The sequence below is a fragment of the Corvus kubaryi genome, unplaced genomic scaffold (assembly GCF_017639235.1).
Source record: "Corvus kubaryi isolate FWS band 111438036 unplaced genomic scaffold, C.kubaryi_AGA036_p1.0 37396, whole genome shotgun sequence".
NCBI classification, from domain to species: domain Eukaryota; kingdom Metazoa; phylum Chordata; class Aves; order Passeriformes; family Corvidae; genus Corvus; species Corvus kubaryi.
The window spans coordinates 2,020,561-2,039,686 of NW_024581135.1; the positions used below are offsets into that span (position 1 = coordinate 2,020,561).

Sequence of the window (19,126 nt, forward strand, 5' to 3'; positions counted from 1 at the left end):
GTTTGGTGTGGATTTTTCCCTGTGGATCCCTCCTTTCACCCTCAGCTCCTGCCCTCTGGAATGGGCGTTCACTCTGCACTGCTTGATGAAGGAATTAGACACACTTCTCCTATCTCTAAATTTAAAATGATTAATTAAAGGTGGTCTGATGCCAGAGGTGATCCATGATGTGGGACTTCCTCATGGAGAACGTGGACTGGTCTCCACCTTGATGTGAGCATTCCAAGGATCTGCTTCCCTGTTTTTTGTGCTTCAGTACACACTAAAATTGGTGCCCCTGCATTTAAGATCACACAACTCCCACACAACGCACAGAAACCCCACCACAATAAAGGAGGTTTGCACAAGACCAGCAGCACGTTCTGGTACCCACAAATTAGGGAGGAAACATGAAATGGCTCAGGAATGCAATAAGAAAATTCCCCTCTTTGCACAAGTTCTAAATAAGAAACCCTTCAATTCTGTTAAACATTCAGGAGATTTGGACACCCAGGTTCTGAAGTTAATCCATCAAAGCACACTGGGGATGGCAATGTTGTTCCTGTGTTCCTGACTCCCACAGACAGGGATACTGGACATGGAATTCCTCCTGTTTTGTTTCATCCCTACAAGTTTGTGATCTTCTCCTGTGCCTCCACTTCCTAACCTGATGTGTAACTTGGGGATCTGAGCTTCCTAAGGGATGGGCTCTGAGACATTGTCCTGGTTTGGGCTGGGATGGATTAAACCGTGGAAAGCTCTGGAACATTCAGCACTTTCACCTGCCAAGGGAGACTGAAGTTCTCCTGCTCCAGGGGTGAAACCACTGTGGCCCAACAGCATCCAGGATTTACAGCTCCAGTGGGGAGGGACTGGCAGATTCCCAGAGCAGCTGTGGCTGCCCCTGGATCCCTGGCAGTGTCCAAGGCCAGGCTGGATGGGGCTTGGAGCAGCCTGGGACAGTGGGAGGTGTCCCTGGGCATGGCAGGGGGTGGGATGGGATGAGCTGCTCATCCCCTGTCTCCTCTGGATAACTGCTCTTGGCTGAATTTTGGGAAAAGGAGCACTTTGGTCCAACCCACTCTCCTCATTTTAAGTGATTTGATTTCTTTGTGTCCCTGACAAACCCCTATTTCCTTAAATCTCTCCTTTCTGCTTATGCATTTTTCACATTTGCATTTTGTAGAATGGCACTTGAAAATATTTATAGGTGGAAGATGTGAGGCATTTTATGAGAACTACAAAGATATGATGTTACACAAGTAGTGGAGACCAGATTTGGGAAAATTTTCATAGTAAAATAACCAGTAACTCCTTGATAACTGCATTTCCTGTACGTTCCCCAACAAGCACATGATTTGTTGACACAAAAAAAAGGATTTCAGTATGAAAGAGCAAATTGGAACACTTTCCTTATTACTAAATGATGATCAGAACCTCCTTTAAAGTTGGAAATGTGTGTGCATTTCCTGTGAGGAGTGTGTGTCAATCAGCGAGATTTCACTCATTACAGATTCCTCAGTCTGATTAGGCCACTTCTCCTTTTTGCAGTTTCAACACTTTCAGGTATTTCCATATCAGATGCTTTGGACACAGGCAGGAATTTGTCTGAACACACCATGGAAGTGAGAACAATTTTTTGTTAACACCAAGAAATCATTTAACAAAACCCAGATCTAACCTGTCTCATGGCCCTGGCAGAGGTTTCTCAGGAAATTAAGGGGAAATTCAGCCCTACAAGCTACAGCTATGAACAAAAGCCATTTGTGGTGCTAAAAGAAGAGACAAAGACAAAATAAAGAAGACAAAATTTTGACAACCATTTGCGTGCCCGTGGGGGGAGAGAGAAAGAGAGAGAGATGTGCATAGAGATATAAATATACCTTCCCCTCCTCAGCGTTCTGTTGACATGAATTGTGAACCTCTTCTTCTCTGCCAAGTTTGCCAGGCCAGGCAGTCAGTCCTTTGATCTGGCCCCAGACCAAGTCGCCCACGTTAAACGTCCTCGGCCTGTAGTGGATGAGCTCGTGGGACGAGGGGGAGTCGGGGTTCCGCAGGTCCTCCTCGCTGCTGATGCTCTTAGCATCCGAGGGGCTGGGCACACACCCGTTAATGCTTTTGGCATTAAAATCTCCATTGTAATGGATGTAGTCTTTCACTAAGGAACTTTCCAAGCTATTGGAGGAACTGGGAGATTGCTCTTCCAGGATCAGGTCTTGTTTGGAAGTGTTGAGCAACTCTCCGAAGCCCCTGTTCTGCTGCGGGCGGTTCCCGTTGATGTGTGCACATCGTTCCACAGTGTTCTCCAGTCTTTCCTTGAAACTCATCATAGTTCTTTTGTAATTGTTATACCTGAAATTCTCCTCCAGCATTTTCTCGCTCTGACAGTTCCGCTGTGCCAGCAGGGCCTGGTGCTGCTCCCCCTGCAGCAGCGGCAGCGTGGAGATGTTGTTGGGCCTCTCGTGGCACGGGCTGCTGTGGACATGGGCGGAGTGCTCCAGGAACTCCTCACATTTCCACCTGTTTATCTCCCCCACGGGGCTCTGCTCCCCTTCCCACTGCTTTTTGGGCGTGTTACAAGTGGCTGATTTGTAATACTCGTACCCATCCCCTTCACTGGAACTCTTGCCGTGCTCCGAGTTCTTCAGGACCCGCGTGCCCCGGGCGTTCCGCGCGCGCCCCTCGTGCTCGGCAGCGGCGCTGCGGCCGTGGATGACGGCGCTGACGGCGCTGGAGAGGTTCAGGGGGTCCCCGATGGAGGCTGTGAAGGCACTCATGGCACTCAGGGCGGGGATGGGGCTCGGCTGCGCGGAGCTGGAGCCGGCGGTGGTGATGACCACCGGCACCCCCTTGCTGGCAGCGTCCACCACCGCCTTGTAGATGGCGTCCACCGAGGCGTCGCCCGTGGCCGCGGCGGCGTTGGGGTTCTCCTTGGCCTGCTGGGCCAGGGATGGGTCAGGTCTCTGCTGCAGATCACAGGGGGGCTCCTGGAAGGGAGGAAGGAGAGTGTTGGAGCTCTCAGGAACTGGCGCCATTCCCATCTGGTTGATCATTCTTTTGTTTAGGACAGCGGCGTCTTCCTGCATCCTCACCTGGGGAGAAGAGAGGAGAGGAGAAGATGGGAATAGCTGCTTGAACTCAAGTTGGATTTCAGCAGACAAACTGTGATTATTCACTACAGCACGTTTCTTTTAGTCATACATCTGTTACAGATTTTCATGCTGAACAAGGTAGAGAGAAAATTAAAAGCCTAATTCAGAGGAAAACAAAACCACTGTCTTAGACTTTGCCTCGTGGATCCAAGTGGACGCCTTGCATGACATGACACAACCTCCCACGCACTGCTGGGACAACACTGTCACCTCTTCCAGAGCCTGTCAGGAATTCCCTCTTCCGACTGAGGCACAGCAGGCTCCTGTTTTCTCTCAAGTCCTAAACAACTGCACCAAGGTCAGGATTTCTGATACAGAGCCACAGGATGGTTGGGGTTGGAAGGGACCTTAAATCCCATCCAGTGCCACCCCCTGCCACGGGCAGGGACACCTTCCACTGTCCCAGGGTGCTCCAAGCCCTGTCCAGCCTGGCCTTGGGCACTGCCAGGGATCCAGGGGCAGCCACAGCTGCTCTGGGCACCCTGTGCCAGGGCCTCTCCACCCTCCCAGCCAGGAATTCCTTCCCAATATCCCACCTAAATTTCCTCCCTTTCAATTTGAACCCATCCCTCCTTGTCCTGCCACTCCAGTCCCTCTCCAGCCTCCCCACAGCCCCTTCAGACACTCCAAGTTGCTGTGAGGTCTCCCAGGAGCCTTCTCTTCTCCAGATGAGAAGATCTAATCCAACCTCCTGTTGGAGCACAGGATCACATCCAGGTGGGGTTTGAATCTCCAGAGAAGACCCTACAACCTCTGAGTTCTGCTCTCACCTATTCTCTTTCTTTCCTTCCCTTCCCAGACTCCACTATTTCTTCTGCCCTCTTTGTGTGCTCCTCAATGGACTCCTGAATGTCATCACTGTGCTTTTGGAATTGGTCAACATTCCTATTTTCCCCTTTGCTGCGTGCCTCTCCCACGGGATCTCACGGACTGCAGTCCCCCATATCCCACACCTGCATCCCTGTGCTCTGAGCCAGGCCCTGCCACAGCAAACTGGCACCTCCAGATTCAACCACCCGAGCTTTTCCTGTTCCTTGTTGCATCCACAGGCAGGGAACACGATGCCAACAAGATCTCCACAACAAAAACTGTGAAAACCAAGGGGAAAATATTCCAAAAGCCCTTTAACTGCTTACTGTGACTATTTATATAACTGGGAATGTGACACAAAAAAATACTGGGCTAAAGCGACCAAAATTCCTACAAGAGAGGGAACAGGCAGAGAACTGAGATTTTCCAGGCAAACTTCTCCACAGCTCCTTTTTCCTGCTGGAAAGGTGAAAGCACTGCCTGGCCCCACCTGCAGTGCCCTCCTCACACCTGCACTTCTGCAGCAATACTGAGGAACAACAAATCCCTCTTTGCACTCCGGGTTTGTCACCGATTTTTGCTGTGTTAACTCGATACCCAACCTGCATTAGGAATAACTCTCTGTCATGTGGAGAGCAGGGAAGTATTTTTGCCCAGTTTGTCATTGTTTATTCACTCCAATCCCTGTTTTTTCAGGCTGTACACTCCCCATCCCAGCTCTTCCATCCCATTTCAGTGGGAATACAAGAGGACTGCTGCACACAGGCACTTATAACAACTTACGAAGTTTCTAATTCCTGCAAAGCGCTATCAGTATTTCTTTCTCACTGCTGAATTATTACAATGGGCTAAATGGGAATTTAGGATCATTTCTGTGGGATGGAAAAGAGTTTTGCTAAAATTCTATAGTGATTGTCAGCACACAGAGGAACTTCTTTTCAATACATGCAGCATAACTCCTTCCAAAGGAACTAAACCCAATTCCTAAGGAGAAAGGAATAACATTTCAATAACAAATGTTCCTGACTTGCAAAATCCATGAGCTACTGAAAGAATATATTGTATACAGCATCCATGTAATTACATAAATAGTATTGTCTTAATCAGCAAAGAAACCCAAACTCTGGAGGATGGAATTTTACCTCCTGAGAGCTGCACACTTGTTTGAATATTGATTTCATTTTCTTTTCTACCTGGAAATTCTGGAACAGACACGCCATGGGGTTTGGGTTGTTGGCTGGGCCAGGAATTTGGGGCTGGCCTTGAAAGCCCTGCACGTTCTGGTAGCCCTGGAGAAGGTGCTGCTGCTGCTGCTGCTGCTGCTGCTGCTGCTGCTGCTGCTGATTTGAAGGAAACATCTGATTGTTGTTGAGGAGCGACTGGAGATGGCTGAGCTGATGGTTGTTCAGAGTAGTGTTCAGAGATGACATCTCCCCTGCAATGCAAGCACAGGCAAACCCCACTCAGCAGCAGTTCCCTGCACTCCCATTGAACTGACTGCCAGGAAAACCTCTGGAAAACAGCCCTGCTCCCCGCCATCCTCTGGAATGGGGCTCAAGGGGTGCTTCTCCTACTCTTTATTTCTCCACCGTTGGGTCTTTTGTGTCACCTCTCCTGACAGGACTCCTGGAACAGCCAGGAATGGCAGGAGGAGCCTCTGTGGAATTCCAGGCCTTGGAATCTCAGTTCAACAGTGCTGGTGTGGTGAGGGGGATGAGGAAGGGAGACAATCATTTAAACCCCCAACAAAATGGGTTTTTCACCAGCTGAGAAGGAGAAAAGGGTTTTTGGCTCAGCCATGTCACACAACACTCTAAAACAACTATTTTTTTACATTCTAGAATAAAAGTTGAATTAACATTTTCTACTACATGAAAATTTCACTTCAAATCAACATTTTAGCTCTAAAAAAACCAAACACACTGTCGAACCTGACTTTATGAAATAATAAAGCTTAAAATACATCCATTTCCTAGTTTGCTTCTTTTTTCAAATTAAAATTCCACGTTTTCCTGAAAATTTCCATTTGCGGAATCACTGGTTAGTTGTATTTTGTATGGAAAATGCCAAGTAGGTTGAGTTCACTGTAGCCATTTAGAAGGTCAGGGTGAGGTATTATTTAATTATTATTTAATTCCTACTAGGATTAGATTACAAACAGGAGTACCTACTCTATTATATGTTTCTGGTAAAAATAACCACAAAATCATTACCCAGGAGGAAAAAACTTTGTTTAAGGGGTTTTTCATCACTTGTTTTGGGATCTTGGTCGTTTGTCATCTCCAGCACAACTACTCCCACTAACCCTGTGCTGCCACAGGCACCCACAGCTGACCCCGGGATGCTGCTGGGCTGCTACTCCTTGAACACTGAGATAAATCCAATTGCTCCCACGATTTTCTGGTGGATTTAGTAAGTCTAGGTGGCAGAATTAATAATTTCCAAGATCAATATTAAACGTTAAGGAATGAAAATAGAGCGTGCTTGACATTTCTCACAAGAACAGCGAGGTTTTCTCAACGAACAAGCTGCAACAACACAAAGCAACAAAGGAAGAGGAAGTGGAATTTTTACAAATTGAAAACCAGAATGTGAAACTCTCCCTCCCCAACCCTGCTCAGGTTTGATTTTTTCCAAGAAGCTGAACTTACCGAGCAGGCCTGTCCCCAGCAGAGGGTTAAGGAGCTGTGGCACCGCAGAGTTACTGTTGAGCTTAGGCGGCGCCGCCGGCGCGCTCCCGGCGCCACTGGAGATGTTCAGCAGGGTCTCTGCCATGGACACCACGGCCGTGCCCCCGCCCAGGGCCGACACCGACAGCGCTGCCACCGCCGAGGACGTGGTGGTGGTGGTGGTGGTGGCCTGGGAGGAGGTGGCTATGGACACCTCGGGATGGCTGCCGGAGCTCAGGACACCCCCCACCAGCTGGGGGTTCAGGGCCATGAGCGCCGAGGCCCCGGAGGCGGCGGGCAGGAGCAGGGGGTTGGAAGCGGGGTCGGCGCCCGGAAAGCTGGGAATGGGGTTGGACAGGAGGCTCTCCACCCTGCTGCTGTCGGGCAGGGGCTCGGGGGGGGCCGGCAGCTGCGTGACCGAGGGCACGGGGGGGTTCTGCTGCTGCAGCAGGTCGGAGATGGTCACGTTGAAGGATGGCACGGGGAGCATGGCAGCTGCCTGGGCCTGGTTCTGGAGCAGCGCTGCCAGCAGCTGGAAGTGCACGGGCTGCAGAACCTGCCCGTCCATGTCACCGGAGAGGAACGCTAAAGCAGCATTGACATTCGGGTTCAGAAAACCTAAAGGGTTGAGGTTGACCTCAGACTTGCCTTCTCCTGCTGAAGGCTGGAGGATATTTAAGAGATTCTGGTTTAGGAGATGTTGCTGATTCACCGGCAGAGAGAGAGGCAGGGAATTGAGGAGGTTCTGATTCAGAGGATGTGGCAGATTGTTGTTTGAAGAGCTGTTCTGCGGGAAGTGGAGCGAGTGTTCGTGGCCAGCGAAGGGGAACTCACCCCCCATGGGCAGCTGGCCCTGCTGCAGAGGGGTCCCAGCTGCAGTGGTGACAATGACACCATCCTGGAGCACAGATGTGGTCTTGGTGATGGCAGCTTGGCTGGTGCCAGCGATGGCTATCGATGACGACGGTCCCGAGCCCCCTGGAATGGGAAAAGCAGGAATATTAACGGGGTGCTGCCTGTTGGGACACACCACCAGGGGCACACGGCACCAGGCTCAGCCCAACCAGCCACAGGACACCCACAGCCTGGGAAAAGGGGCTGGGGAATCCACACTGGAATGCTTTAAAAACAGGAATGGATCTGCCATGAGCTGCTTGGGATGCTCCGTGCCATGGCCCATCAGAGATTATGGAATTGTGCGCTTGTACCTCCCTTAAAGTTCTTGGAGAGGGGATATAACAGCATTTAATTCACACATAATCACAGATTTTCATCAGCATAAACCCAAAACCAACCATAACTTAACAGTCATGGACCAGGCTGGAATTAACTACTAGGAAGAAGGATCACAGGAATGATGCTGGGTGAAAGACTGAGTCCATGATCCACTTCCAGTTTTAATTCATTCACGGGGTTTTGGATTTTAAATTATTATTTAAGGCATTATTTTGGACTACTGAATTAAAAAATACATGGCAGGATGAGATTGTTCCAGGTCAGTGGGAATTCACAATTTGTAAAGGAAAAATGCAAACTGGGGTGGTGTAAAATCCATCACTTGGGATGAAAAGGGAGAGCAACTGGGTAAATTTACCAGGAGAAGGCTACAAAGAAAGAGTAACAATGTTTATTTGGGTATCTTTATACCCCTTTACCAAAGCTAAAATGTAAATTATTATTATTTTTTATTTAAGGCAGTCTTGAATTGACAGTGATCACTCCTATAGCTCACAGGATGAGAGACTGAAAGGCACCAATGATCACAAAATAACAATTCCCGTTTTTCCTCAACAAATACTCTTTAAAAAGGGATTTGCAACCACACTCAATAAGAACTGAGCCAAACCTTTACACCATTTTAAACTAAAAACACCATTCTGGAAGTGCTGTAATGTCGTGACAACTCCAAAAGGTACAAACTGAACACAGAACACTCTGCACGGCCCTGAACTCAAGAGAACAAAGCTCAGCCCTCTCTCCCAGTGCCATTATCACGTTTCAGAGCAGAAATTGAATAATTAAGTAACAAAAGGTGAGGTGAGACCAAAGTGCAATCGTGGAGCAGAGGAAATCCTACTCTGGCTAAGTGGGTCAAAAACCTTCTTGCTCTCAAAAAGCAAATTTTATTTATTTATTTTTCAAAATAAAATCAGTGTTTAGAACTAATGCTCCGAGGATTTAAAAATCATGGAAAGTCCCAAAGACCAACCCAAAGATTTAAGAAATTCCCAATGGAAGAATCAGCTGTACCACTCTCCATTGGATGTGTTAAGGAGCACATGGAGAGATTTTTAATTCAGGCATGAGGGAGTAATTCTATTTAGAGAGTTCTCCTGAGTATCAAACCTAGTTTGGGTATTTTCCAGTGGACCTCATCTCTGTTTGTAATTTATTTCTGCTCCTGTTGTCCATTCTGCTCAGGTAAATGACCCCATGGAAGAGGATTTGCTGGGCAGCAAATCTCAAAGTTGGAAAATTGCTGCCAGGTTTTGGAGAGAGATGGCTCTGTTTTCTCACCCCCACCACCCACAGCTTCTGAGAGGGCCAAAGTGCATTCAACACCTTTCTCCAGATTAATTAAGTAATTAATTAATTGCTTCCAAGGGAAAAAAAATGTCTTGATGGATGCTGAGTAGGAGACAGAAAATGTGTCCTTATTTCAATCCAGACTGGAGAAGCTGGGAGTCAAAGAGGGGATGAGCAGCCAGACTTCAGCAGGAAGAGAAAAACCAGACAAATATTCCCCTCCAGCCTCTGTCCAACATGACACAGTAGGAATTGGGCTGGAAAAGTCCTGGATTGGGTGTATTTACAGCTGCATTTGGGGACCAATTCCTCTCTGGCACCAGAGTGCCAGAACATCATTTCTGGATCAAAACACCACCCCAACAAGTCAATATTCCAGGTGAAGACATCCATGCACAGCCACCTGCACTGGAATATGGAGCTGAGAGAGCTTCTCAGTGTCTGGCCCCAGACCAAAGGACAGAATGATCCCAACACCCCAAAACTCCACCACCCAAGGGTTTGCTGTGACCACTCCCAGGCTCCACGATGACACTTGAGAAGGTTTTGGATGCGAAATACAAACAGGAGTTGAGCGTCAAAAGGAAATCCCAACTTTGATTCCCAGTTCCATAAAAATATGGTATTTTGGAGCCTGGAAACCCAAGTGAGCTCAGTAAATAATCAGAGTACAGGAGCTCTTAAGGGTAAAATAGAATGAAAAAAGATGAAGGAGTCAGACTAAAAGCCCTAAAAGCCCAGGCCAAACCCAGCTCCTGCAGCCACAGACTCTGCCAAAGGTTCTTCTGCCACTTGTTGAGAAGAATGAACTCTTTGCAACGCAGCGAAAAGAAGAAATATCCCAAAGGCAGAAAAAGCAAATCTGTTGTTCTCTTAGAGGGTCAAAGAAATGTTTTGGGAGCAAATAAATAGGATATCCACTTTTAAAATTATTACTGGTTTTATTTATGAGCATTTTAAATTCTGTTTTCTTTCGAGAGCAGGTTCATTTTCCTGTGTGGATTTTAGCTGTGCTCCTTTTTTTAAAGCATTGCTGGACAGGTGTTCTTAAGCAAAGACAATCAAATAAATGGGTATTATGGAATCAGTTTGTGTTTGAGAAGACTCACTTAAAATAAAGAAATCAGAGTGGGAGATATTCATCATTAATATCTCAGAATTGTCCTTCCTAACTACAGATGCATTTTCCTAAAGGATTGCACTTAGAGCACACCAATTAGAAAAGGATATTTATTGCCAGTGCTATTTTACAACTCTTTTCCCTGTAAGAAACTCTCCATTACACATCCCAGGATTTAAATAGTCTCAAAGATACAGTGCTGGAATTTGTGGAATAAAAATAGTCACTAAAACAGGTGTATGAAGCACTCAGCAAAGTGCAGAACTTGCTCATTAGCCATTAACACCTGAAACATTTTTAGAACTGAGCACAAATAAATGGTACAGGTTCCACTTTCTCAGTTCTTGCTTTTCAGAGAATCCCACACCGGTTTGGGTTGGAAGGGATTTTAGGACTCTCCAGTGCCACCCCCTGCCATGGGACACCTCCCACCATCCCAGGCTGCTCCAAGCCCCATCCAGCCTGGCCTTGGACACTTCCAGGGATCCAGGGGCAGTCACAGCTTCTCTGGGCACCCCGTGCCAGGGCCTCCCCACCCTCCCAGCCAGGAATTCCTTCCCAAAATCCCATCTCTCCCTGCCCTCTCGCAGTGGGAAGCCATTCCCATTGTCCTGTCACTCCAGGCCCTTGTAAATCACCTCTCTGCATATCCATTAAAACCACAGCCAGCTTTGTTGTACATTGGACATTTTCTTGGCTGCTTTTCTAACTTAGAACCTTGCAAGTTTTGGAAACCCTTGTTGGAATCTCCCATCTCTCCTGAATTCCTCACTCAATTCCACCACCTCCATTCTCTCCCGGTGAAATTCCAGGCAGAAGGACTCTGCAGGATTCTCTCCAATGTGTGAGTGGAGAGAGTTTCCCTGCATTCCTGACCCTGAGATCAGGAGGGTGTGGAAGCACAGAAGATCACTCAGATATTTTAATTACTACCACAGCTCAAAGGAGCTGTGACACCCCAGCCACCACCGGGTCACCCAGCCACGCCCGAGGTCTCCCGGCGCTGCCGCAGCACCAGGGGGAAATTGGAGTTAATAACAACTTAGAGATAAAACCTCGCAGTTTGCATTAGTGGGGAGATTGCTCAATTAGTGATTCCCAGAGCCTTCACTTCCCAGTGAAATTGCTGATGGAAAACACGACTTCAGAGTCCTTAAAGATCCCAATGAGTCCTTGCTTTAACTCCCTATTCCATCCCTTACCTGCACACTTACAACCAGGAGCTACACATTTTGACAATTATATTCCTCCTTTTCTTCCTGGAATGGAAAACATTTAAGATCTTTATCTGATATCTCCTTTATTACACCGCTTCCAATTCCAAAGAAACCATAATTCAGCAGTGAAGCACAAGCTGCTGTCACTCGTTCTGCTTATCGAGATCCTGCAGCGCCCTGAGACAGCACAGAAATCACCAAAAACGGGCCAATAAATAAAATATCCCCCTCAGCCCAGCAGAACCAGTTAAAAAACTGCACTGCCCTTGTGTGGAGCACCCCATGCCCATGGAACATGCTCTGCTGGGTAATATTTACCTGCCCACAATCCCCGTGCTGCCCGTGGCACCACGCTCCATGATCACAGTGGTTTTTCTCATTTACAACAAAGCAGCTGAAATCTTGGCCCCTAAAATTTTGGGGGAAGGGCAAAAAGCCCAGAACTGTTTATAGGACGACAGAAGTCTGTAAAATCAGGCTTTTTTAAAATTTAATTTTGAAAATTTAATACCTGACCGAATTTCAGTCTCCACTCCTCTCCCTGCCCATCTTCTCTGATTCCTGCATTTTCCCAGCACTGCTGGGTAGGAAATGACTCGGAGGGAACTGCTGTGATGTGCTCAGCTGTTAGCAGAAAGCAGAGCAGTGTTTGAGCAGAAAACTGTCAAGACAACAGCACACGAGTGCAGGAGCAGGAATTCAGGATTTTCTCACTTGCTCTCTTCTCTCCCCACTCACAGCTGTGGCAGATGCATTGCAAATGAAGGAAAACACTCGACTGCAAATTTGGGAAGCTAAAAATGCAATAAAAAGCATTATTTCCTTCAATCATCCCCACTCTTCCCCCTAGCAAGGGCTGGAGCTGCCCACTGGTTCCATTTTCAGATGGTGAGAGCTAAATATGTGTGGGAAATCCCATACAATTAATTCAGTTCTTCTCTGTACTAATATCTTTAAAAAGACTCATCTTTCTACATTTATTTGTTATTATTTTTCACAAATCCCCTGACTTTTATCAAGATAAATCCCTAGAAAGTTGCATGGCAGCTAAAACACCAACCAGGTTAAGTGTCTGGTTAATTCAAAGACTGTGAATTGTTGGAAAATTCCAATTTTAAGAGGTAAAACAACATCAGAAAACCCCAAGCTGTGTTCAAGCAAGCACTGAACATTTTCCTTATTCTCCACAGTTCTTATCTGAATAGAAAAATAATCACTCTCCTCTTCCCAAAATAATAACAGGGGAAAAATAAGGCAGAATGGGAAAAGGAAGCTGGAAATTGAAGTAACAGGGATTCCTTATAATCGCTCCCAAGCAGGAAAAAGTCCCTCTGGATGTTTCTATCAACCCCAAATCAATGGGATATTTCAATCTGCTTTCTTTATTTATTTCTGGGATATTTATTTGCTTTAAATTGGAAGAGTAGGTGCTTGCCATCCTGCCTAGGGGTGACTCCAGTTTCATAAGAAATTTTTTCTCAGGCACAAGTCCCAAGAAGTTGCCAGATATTCTTCTGACCAAAGTTCTCCTGATTTTGTAATTCTAGGATATATAAAGTGATTTTGGGAAGCAAATCCAGACTTGTTTGGTTTAATTTTTGTTTTCCAGCAGTTTGCATTGATTTGATGAAATCAGCGCCTCCTAAACCCCTTCTCGTGGGGGTCTGGTTTTCCAAGGCCATGTTCCATTCCCAGTTTTCTTGGCTCTATTAAAACAAATTCCTCTCCTCACCCTCAGTGATTGGGGTCGTGCTCCTCCCTATTTAATTATATTTCACTATTTTTATTCTGTGCATTTCACCAGGGAAGGAATTACAGCCTTTTTTCGCCAGATCTGCCAATTTTTTGTCACTTCTTAACTTCTAGACCCAGAGTTTCTCCTATTTTATAACGTTAATATTTGAGACCACTGATCATCTTTATTTCCGTGGTTATTGTGGTTCCCTTAATTTCCCTTATCAGCTGTACAGAGCTTTTATTCCCAAATATTTTCACTCACTTCCATCCATCCCATTATTTATGGATGTTGCCTTCTCAGCAGGATTTAGATGTTGTATGTTCAACACTCAAACACAGATTTCCTACCCTGTGAACCACACGTTAACAGCAAGAAAAAGGTAAATAAATAAAACCCTACAATCAAATCCATCGCCCAGTGATGCAGTCCCATCCTAGAAAAAGAACAAATTCCACCACACTCACCCTGAAAATTACCTGGGAACTAAAGATATTATCTGTGGAAGAAGAAAACAAAAGCTGGAATAACAAAACTTGGTCCATGTGGTTAAAATATAATTAAAAGATTAAGCAATAACCAGCTAATTGTGGGGATTCACAGGATTTTTTCCTCTCAGGAGCTATTTCTGAGGAGTAGCTGGTCAGAAGTGCTGGCACAGACACAAAAAACAGATTTAGCAATTAAAATACTTCAAAACAAAGGGAAAAAAACAAGCCACAAACTGAAATATGAACATGAGAGGTTCCTCGAAACATCTTCCTCAGCTGAATTGCTCTGGAAAATTCAGTGTACAGGGGCTTTCACCTGAAACTAACGGAGGAGAATTCCCAATATTCCTCTTCCCAGTTTTGTTACGGAGCTCAGTGCAGGCTGGCAACTCACTTTTACTTTAAAAAGTTATTATTAACACAAAATACTCAACATTTCACAGGAGTTTTGTGGAAAGAACACTCCCATTCTCCTGGAAATCCAAGAGAATTCCCCTCTCTGGATTCAACCTCACCCCTGAGCCCTGTGCTGCTGTGAGGGCTCAGGCACGAGGCTCAGCGAAGGTTTGTGCAGAATTTTAGGGAATAACACAAAGGTAACACAACCTGAGACTTCACCTTAAAGAAGAAAACATTCTCCAGGCTTCATCATGGATATTCAATAAATAATTAAATGCAGCCTGTGCATTCTGCAAGCACCAAACTACAGAAATAACTCCTTCAGCAGCAGAGAATGGAAGATTTCACAACTTTCCAGCCTTTGCCTACATGGAATTGCCTCTTATCTTTTAGATAAGGGCAGAAGTGTGACTTGAGGCTTTATAATTATACAGTTCTAATCCTCTCAGCCATCCCCAGGGGGTGGGAATGCCAGGGCAGAACTGGAGTCCCCAGGTGGGGTTATGCACCAATTCCTGTTCCTCCAGGGATCAGAACCGAACTAGTTGTTGATGTTGGAACCTTTCTCAGGGGTTTGACTCATTTGTTCTGTTGCATTTGTGGTTTTGGGATGAAATTCAGCTTGGAGCTGAGTGGAATTACAAGCACAGGCTCTGATTAACACAGGGACACCATGGGAGCCTTTGGGAGCGGTGCAAACTCCAGCCAAGGTGGGAACCCAAGGGATTGTGTCCTATGCTCAGTGGGACAGGGAAGCAAATTCCTGAGGCAATCCCAGACCTTTGTTCTGTGCAGAGAAGTACAAAGTCTCAGAAACTGCATCAGGAAATGCCCCCTGTGTCAGCATGATAAGGCAAAAGAGCCACACAAGGATTGAGAGCTGCTTGTTGTGGCCTCTCCAGGCAAGAAAAAATTAAACCTTTTTATCCCAGGGATGGGGAGAAGCCCTTAAAAGTCATCAGGAACCATGAGTAGAGTAATATTAGAACATTGTTTTTCTATTACTCCTATAATTCCATTCTGGATTTTAAACGAGGAAGCTGAGGAATGCAGAGCAGGTTCTTGCTTGGGTTAATGAGACTTGAACACTTTGGTGTGACCTGGGTTTTCATTCCACTTCAGAAATTTACACCAGTTCCATTTTCTAATACTTGGTTCAACCAGCAACAGTTAATGAAATTCACATTTCTGAGCTGTTTCCCTTCTCTCTTTAAACCCCCCGGAGATGATAACAGCAGCAAACCCATTTCCTCTCCAAATCTCCCCTGGTGAACAAGCCAGGAAATCCCTCCCTACACTCCTCCAACTATTTATTCAGCCATTTAATCACCACCTTAGTAAAATTACCCCAATAAAAGCAAACACAGGCTTGGCATTCCCTCCTGCTGGCCCTGAAAAGGGTTATTTTGTACATTTTGGTACTCCTAGGACCTGCTCCAATCTCTGACACCGCCTCTTTAATTCCAGCAGTAAGGAGCTCATGGATCAACCGGACATGCACTGCCAGGTGAGCCACAACGTTGGAGCAGGGCAGGCTGCAAAAGAACTCCAATTTATTTGGAGAAGTGACAAAAGAGGTGTGGGTATGTCCAGAAGTGAATGGATTTTATTCATGAAGAGTGTGTGGAAGTTAGCAGAAGCAAGAGTTATCACAGGATGGTTTTGTCCAGAAAAAGGAAGAGATGTTTTAATTTACCCCTGCTTTTTTTCCTTTCTGTTTTAGTTTTGACCATGTGGTTTTCAGCATGAAACAGGTGCACTTTTCACCAGGGTAAACCCAAGTTTAACAAGGAACATTTAAAACCAATCACCACGGATTTCCAAGGATGGAAACCTGGGAGAAGCCCCTCAGGAGGCCACATACCTGCTTCAGGACTCGTTTGATTACAGCTGCTCCCAATGCTGTTTGGGATCACTGGAGTGGAGGGTGCCTGGAGTCTGGCCTGAGGTGGGTTGGGATGTAAGGAGTTTCCTAAGGCCATTCCTGGCTGGGGGAGCATCCCGCAGCTCCCGCTGGCCTGCATCTGGTTGAGGAGCCCCGCCAGGTGGTTGGAGGGGGCCGGGCCGGCGGCGGGGCCGAAGCCGGGGTTGGTGCTGGGGCAGGGCAGCCCCTCCCCGCGCAGGGGCAGCCCCGGGGCCAGCGGGGCCGCCAGGCCGCCCGAGCCCAGCGCAGGCTCTGCCAGGTGCAGCTGGGTGCCGGGGCAGGGCAGGGCGCTGCTGGAGCTCCCGCAGCCCGAGGAACTATTGCTGCTCCCGTGGGAGCTCTGACAACTCATGGACTGCAGGAGCTGCGACATGGAGCTGATGGGGAAGGAGCTTTGACTTGGCTTTCTTATCAAATCAGAGCCAGCTTTGGAAACCCCAGAGCTGTCCAACTGAGACTGTCTCAGCAAGCTCAGCACCGTGGTGGTCGGCTGCTTCCTTTTCCTCAGAGGATCCTTTTGCTGAGACATCAATTTATCTCTCAGTGCTGCCCGGCCACTCTGCCCTTCCGTGGTGGGGAGGAGCACGTTGGCAGCAGGAGGGAACATGGGATTTAAAGTGCTGTGTCCTTCGGTGCTGCCGCCGCTGGCAACAGGTCCAGAATTGCTACTGCTGTTATTGTTGTTACCAGCAAGTTTATTTTGATTTGCTAGCTGTGCTTTGGCTGCTGCTGAGAGTAAACTGCTTGCTGGAAAAGAGGCAGCGTTGTGCTGGTTCAAGATCTGATTTAAAGGCATTCCCAGCAAACCAGGCTGACTCTTCAAGGAACCGCTTCCAGCCGATGCAGCGGGAAAAACTGCATTGTTTGGAGGATTTAATACATTACTCATTCCAGCAATTAATGGGTTAGGGATGTCCTTGTATTGATTAAGTCCATCGTGCTTGGTGGAAGGGCTGGATGGCATAGACGGCCTCGGTGACCCTATGGTTGACCTCGGGGACCTGGGAGGGACTTTGATACCACTACAGGATGACTGTGGCCCTACTGGAGGCAGCAGGAAGTTTCCGTGATCGGACGAGGTGGAAGAAGAACGCGATCTTTGGGGAGAAGCCTCGATCCTTCCGATGCCGGATGCCATCATGTGAACGGGGGACGTCACCGGCGACGGGGACAGGGACGTTGAAGCCGAGTGCTGAACCCTTTGGACGTGACTGCCATGGTTCATGTGGGCGGGTTTGACAGTGGGCAGGGGCAGGTTGCTGGGCAGGGGCACCACGGCGGGGGGCATGCTTACATTCATCACGGGTACCTGAGAGTGGACACTCGAGTGGAAAGTGGTGGGGTTCATGATCACGGGGTTCTGGTTCACCGGTTTGCTGGGAATTGGGTCCAGTATGCCAAGAGGATCCTTCTCGGATGTTAATGGCTTTTTCTGAAGAGCACAAGAAGGTGGTGGAGGGGGTGGGGGTGGGCCTTGGGGGGGTTTATGGTGGAACATTGCTCGTGGTATTTCCATACCAGCTGAAAAGTTACACAGGGGTTTTTTCATTACTGGGCTCTTGGTGGTCAGGGTGGGGGACAGAGGTATATTAGTCCTTCCAGCCATTGCACAGGATGACTGTATGGGAGAGCCGTGGAGCATGACTGACGGCGGGGACAGAGGCGTCCTGGTCATGTGGATAGGACTGGAGTTGGGTGCTCCATGAAAACTGGGATTGTTCCTTGTGAAGACATCGGGGCTTCCGAGCGGGTCAGTCCTGGGAGAGATGGAGCCGTCCCCGTAGATCTGCGACCCCGATGACGCTGGGCTGGGCATCCCCCCGTGACTGCCGCGGTACGGAGACTTCTGCCCCAGTTCATTGCTCCCCAATCTCTGCCTGGGATAGGCAGGATGGAGCTCTGCTTGCTGGCTTCCAGCCATTTCTTGCACATAAAGCCTACCCATGGCATTAGATGCCCCCATCATCAACTTGAAAGGAGTCTTACATTCCGGCATCACAGAATTTGTAATTCCTTCATGTGATTTATTCCTCATCGACCTTGGAGTTGCTGCTCGAGTGGGAACTACCGGCGTTGCACCTGGTATGGGAAACACACAACAGTTACTGGTTGGAAAGCCAGGGTCCCACGTTTCAGGGCAAAGCTACTGAGTGTGGAAATATTCCCAAAAGCTCAGGGAGCCTTTGGCTAAACTTTTGCTTCAGCAGAAATAAACCCTCCATCACCGAGCGGCTGCTGGAACGGCGCCTGTTCCCAACGACACAGTTGTACATTCCATATCCCAAAGAAACATGGACCATTTTAAACCTTTTCCCTTCCCTTTTGCCTTTTCCAGCCACCACCTCCAACGTCCTGCATCTCCAGCATCCCCCCTCTGGCAGGAGGAGCGGGATCGCTGTGGCAGGGAAAAGGAGCCTCTGGCACCATCTATTGAGGACAGGAGGAACAAAGCCCATCCAGGATTTGAGACTCATTTCCCACAGAAAAGGTCCCAAATGCTGTCCCTGAGGAGGGATCCTGAATGCTTTCTGTTTGTTTTCAGGATGAAAGCCTTGGGAATATTTGCACATGTTGACATATAATGGAAAAATTTCCTGTAAATCCTACTTTTGAGGCTACACGTTCCTACAAGCACAAGGCCACTTTCCACCTTTATTTAAAGATTTTTTTTCAATGTTTTACTTCCAGACTAGAAGCACAAGCAGCTCCAAGTCTGGGGGACTTTCTGCCAGTTTTGCTGCTCTGGGAATTTGCAATTCAGCTCAGAGTGTTTGGCATGTAGCCCCTGGATATGCAAAATTCAACTGGAATTGGGAGCTAAAAATTCCATGTTCAAATGAACTCAGAGGTGCCTTGAAATTCCTCTACTCATTTTCCCTTCAGCCTGATCAGAGGGCACTGACAATCCTGCCTTTATCCTATTTGCTCCAACATGAGAGAAACAAACATTTCCCCTGTCCCAAAATACAACCAAAGTCTCATTTAGGGGGACAAAACTAAAGGCTGAACTGCAAAATAAAATAGTTATGAGAGACCTCACCACTTATTTGCTGGAAATAAGCAAATGGTCACATATCAATGTGCAAAAATGAAAAGATCTTTTG

General features: G+C 47.3%; 1 protein-coding gene across 2 annotated transcripts in view; it reads right to left on the minus strand.

Moving 5' to 3' along the window:
- Positions 1–19,126, minus strand: part of MBD5 (methyl-CpG binding domain protein 5) — a 107,380-nt gene that overhangs the window by 6,638 nt on the left and 81,616 nt on the right. For both annotated transcript variants that reach the window (XM_042041181.1, XM_042041180.1), the window contains 4 exons: positions 15,963–18,101; positions 6,593–7,588; positions 5,135–5,376; positions 1,863–3,071 (listed from right to left, as the gene is read on the minus strand). In XM_042041181.1, the coding sequence (XP_041897115.1) occupies positions 1,863–3,071; positions 5,135–5,376; positions 6,593–7,588; positions 15,963–18,101 (4,586 nt within the window). The remainder of the gene's footprint in view (positions 1–1,862; positions 3,072–5,134; positions 5,377–6,592; positions 7,589–15,962; positions 18,102–19,126) is intronic.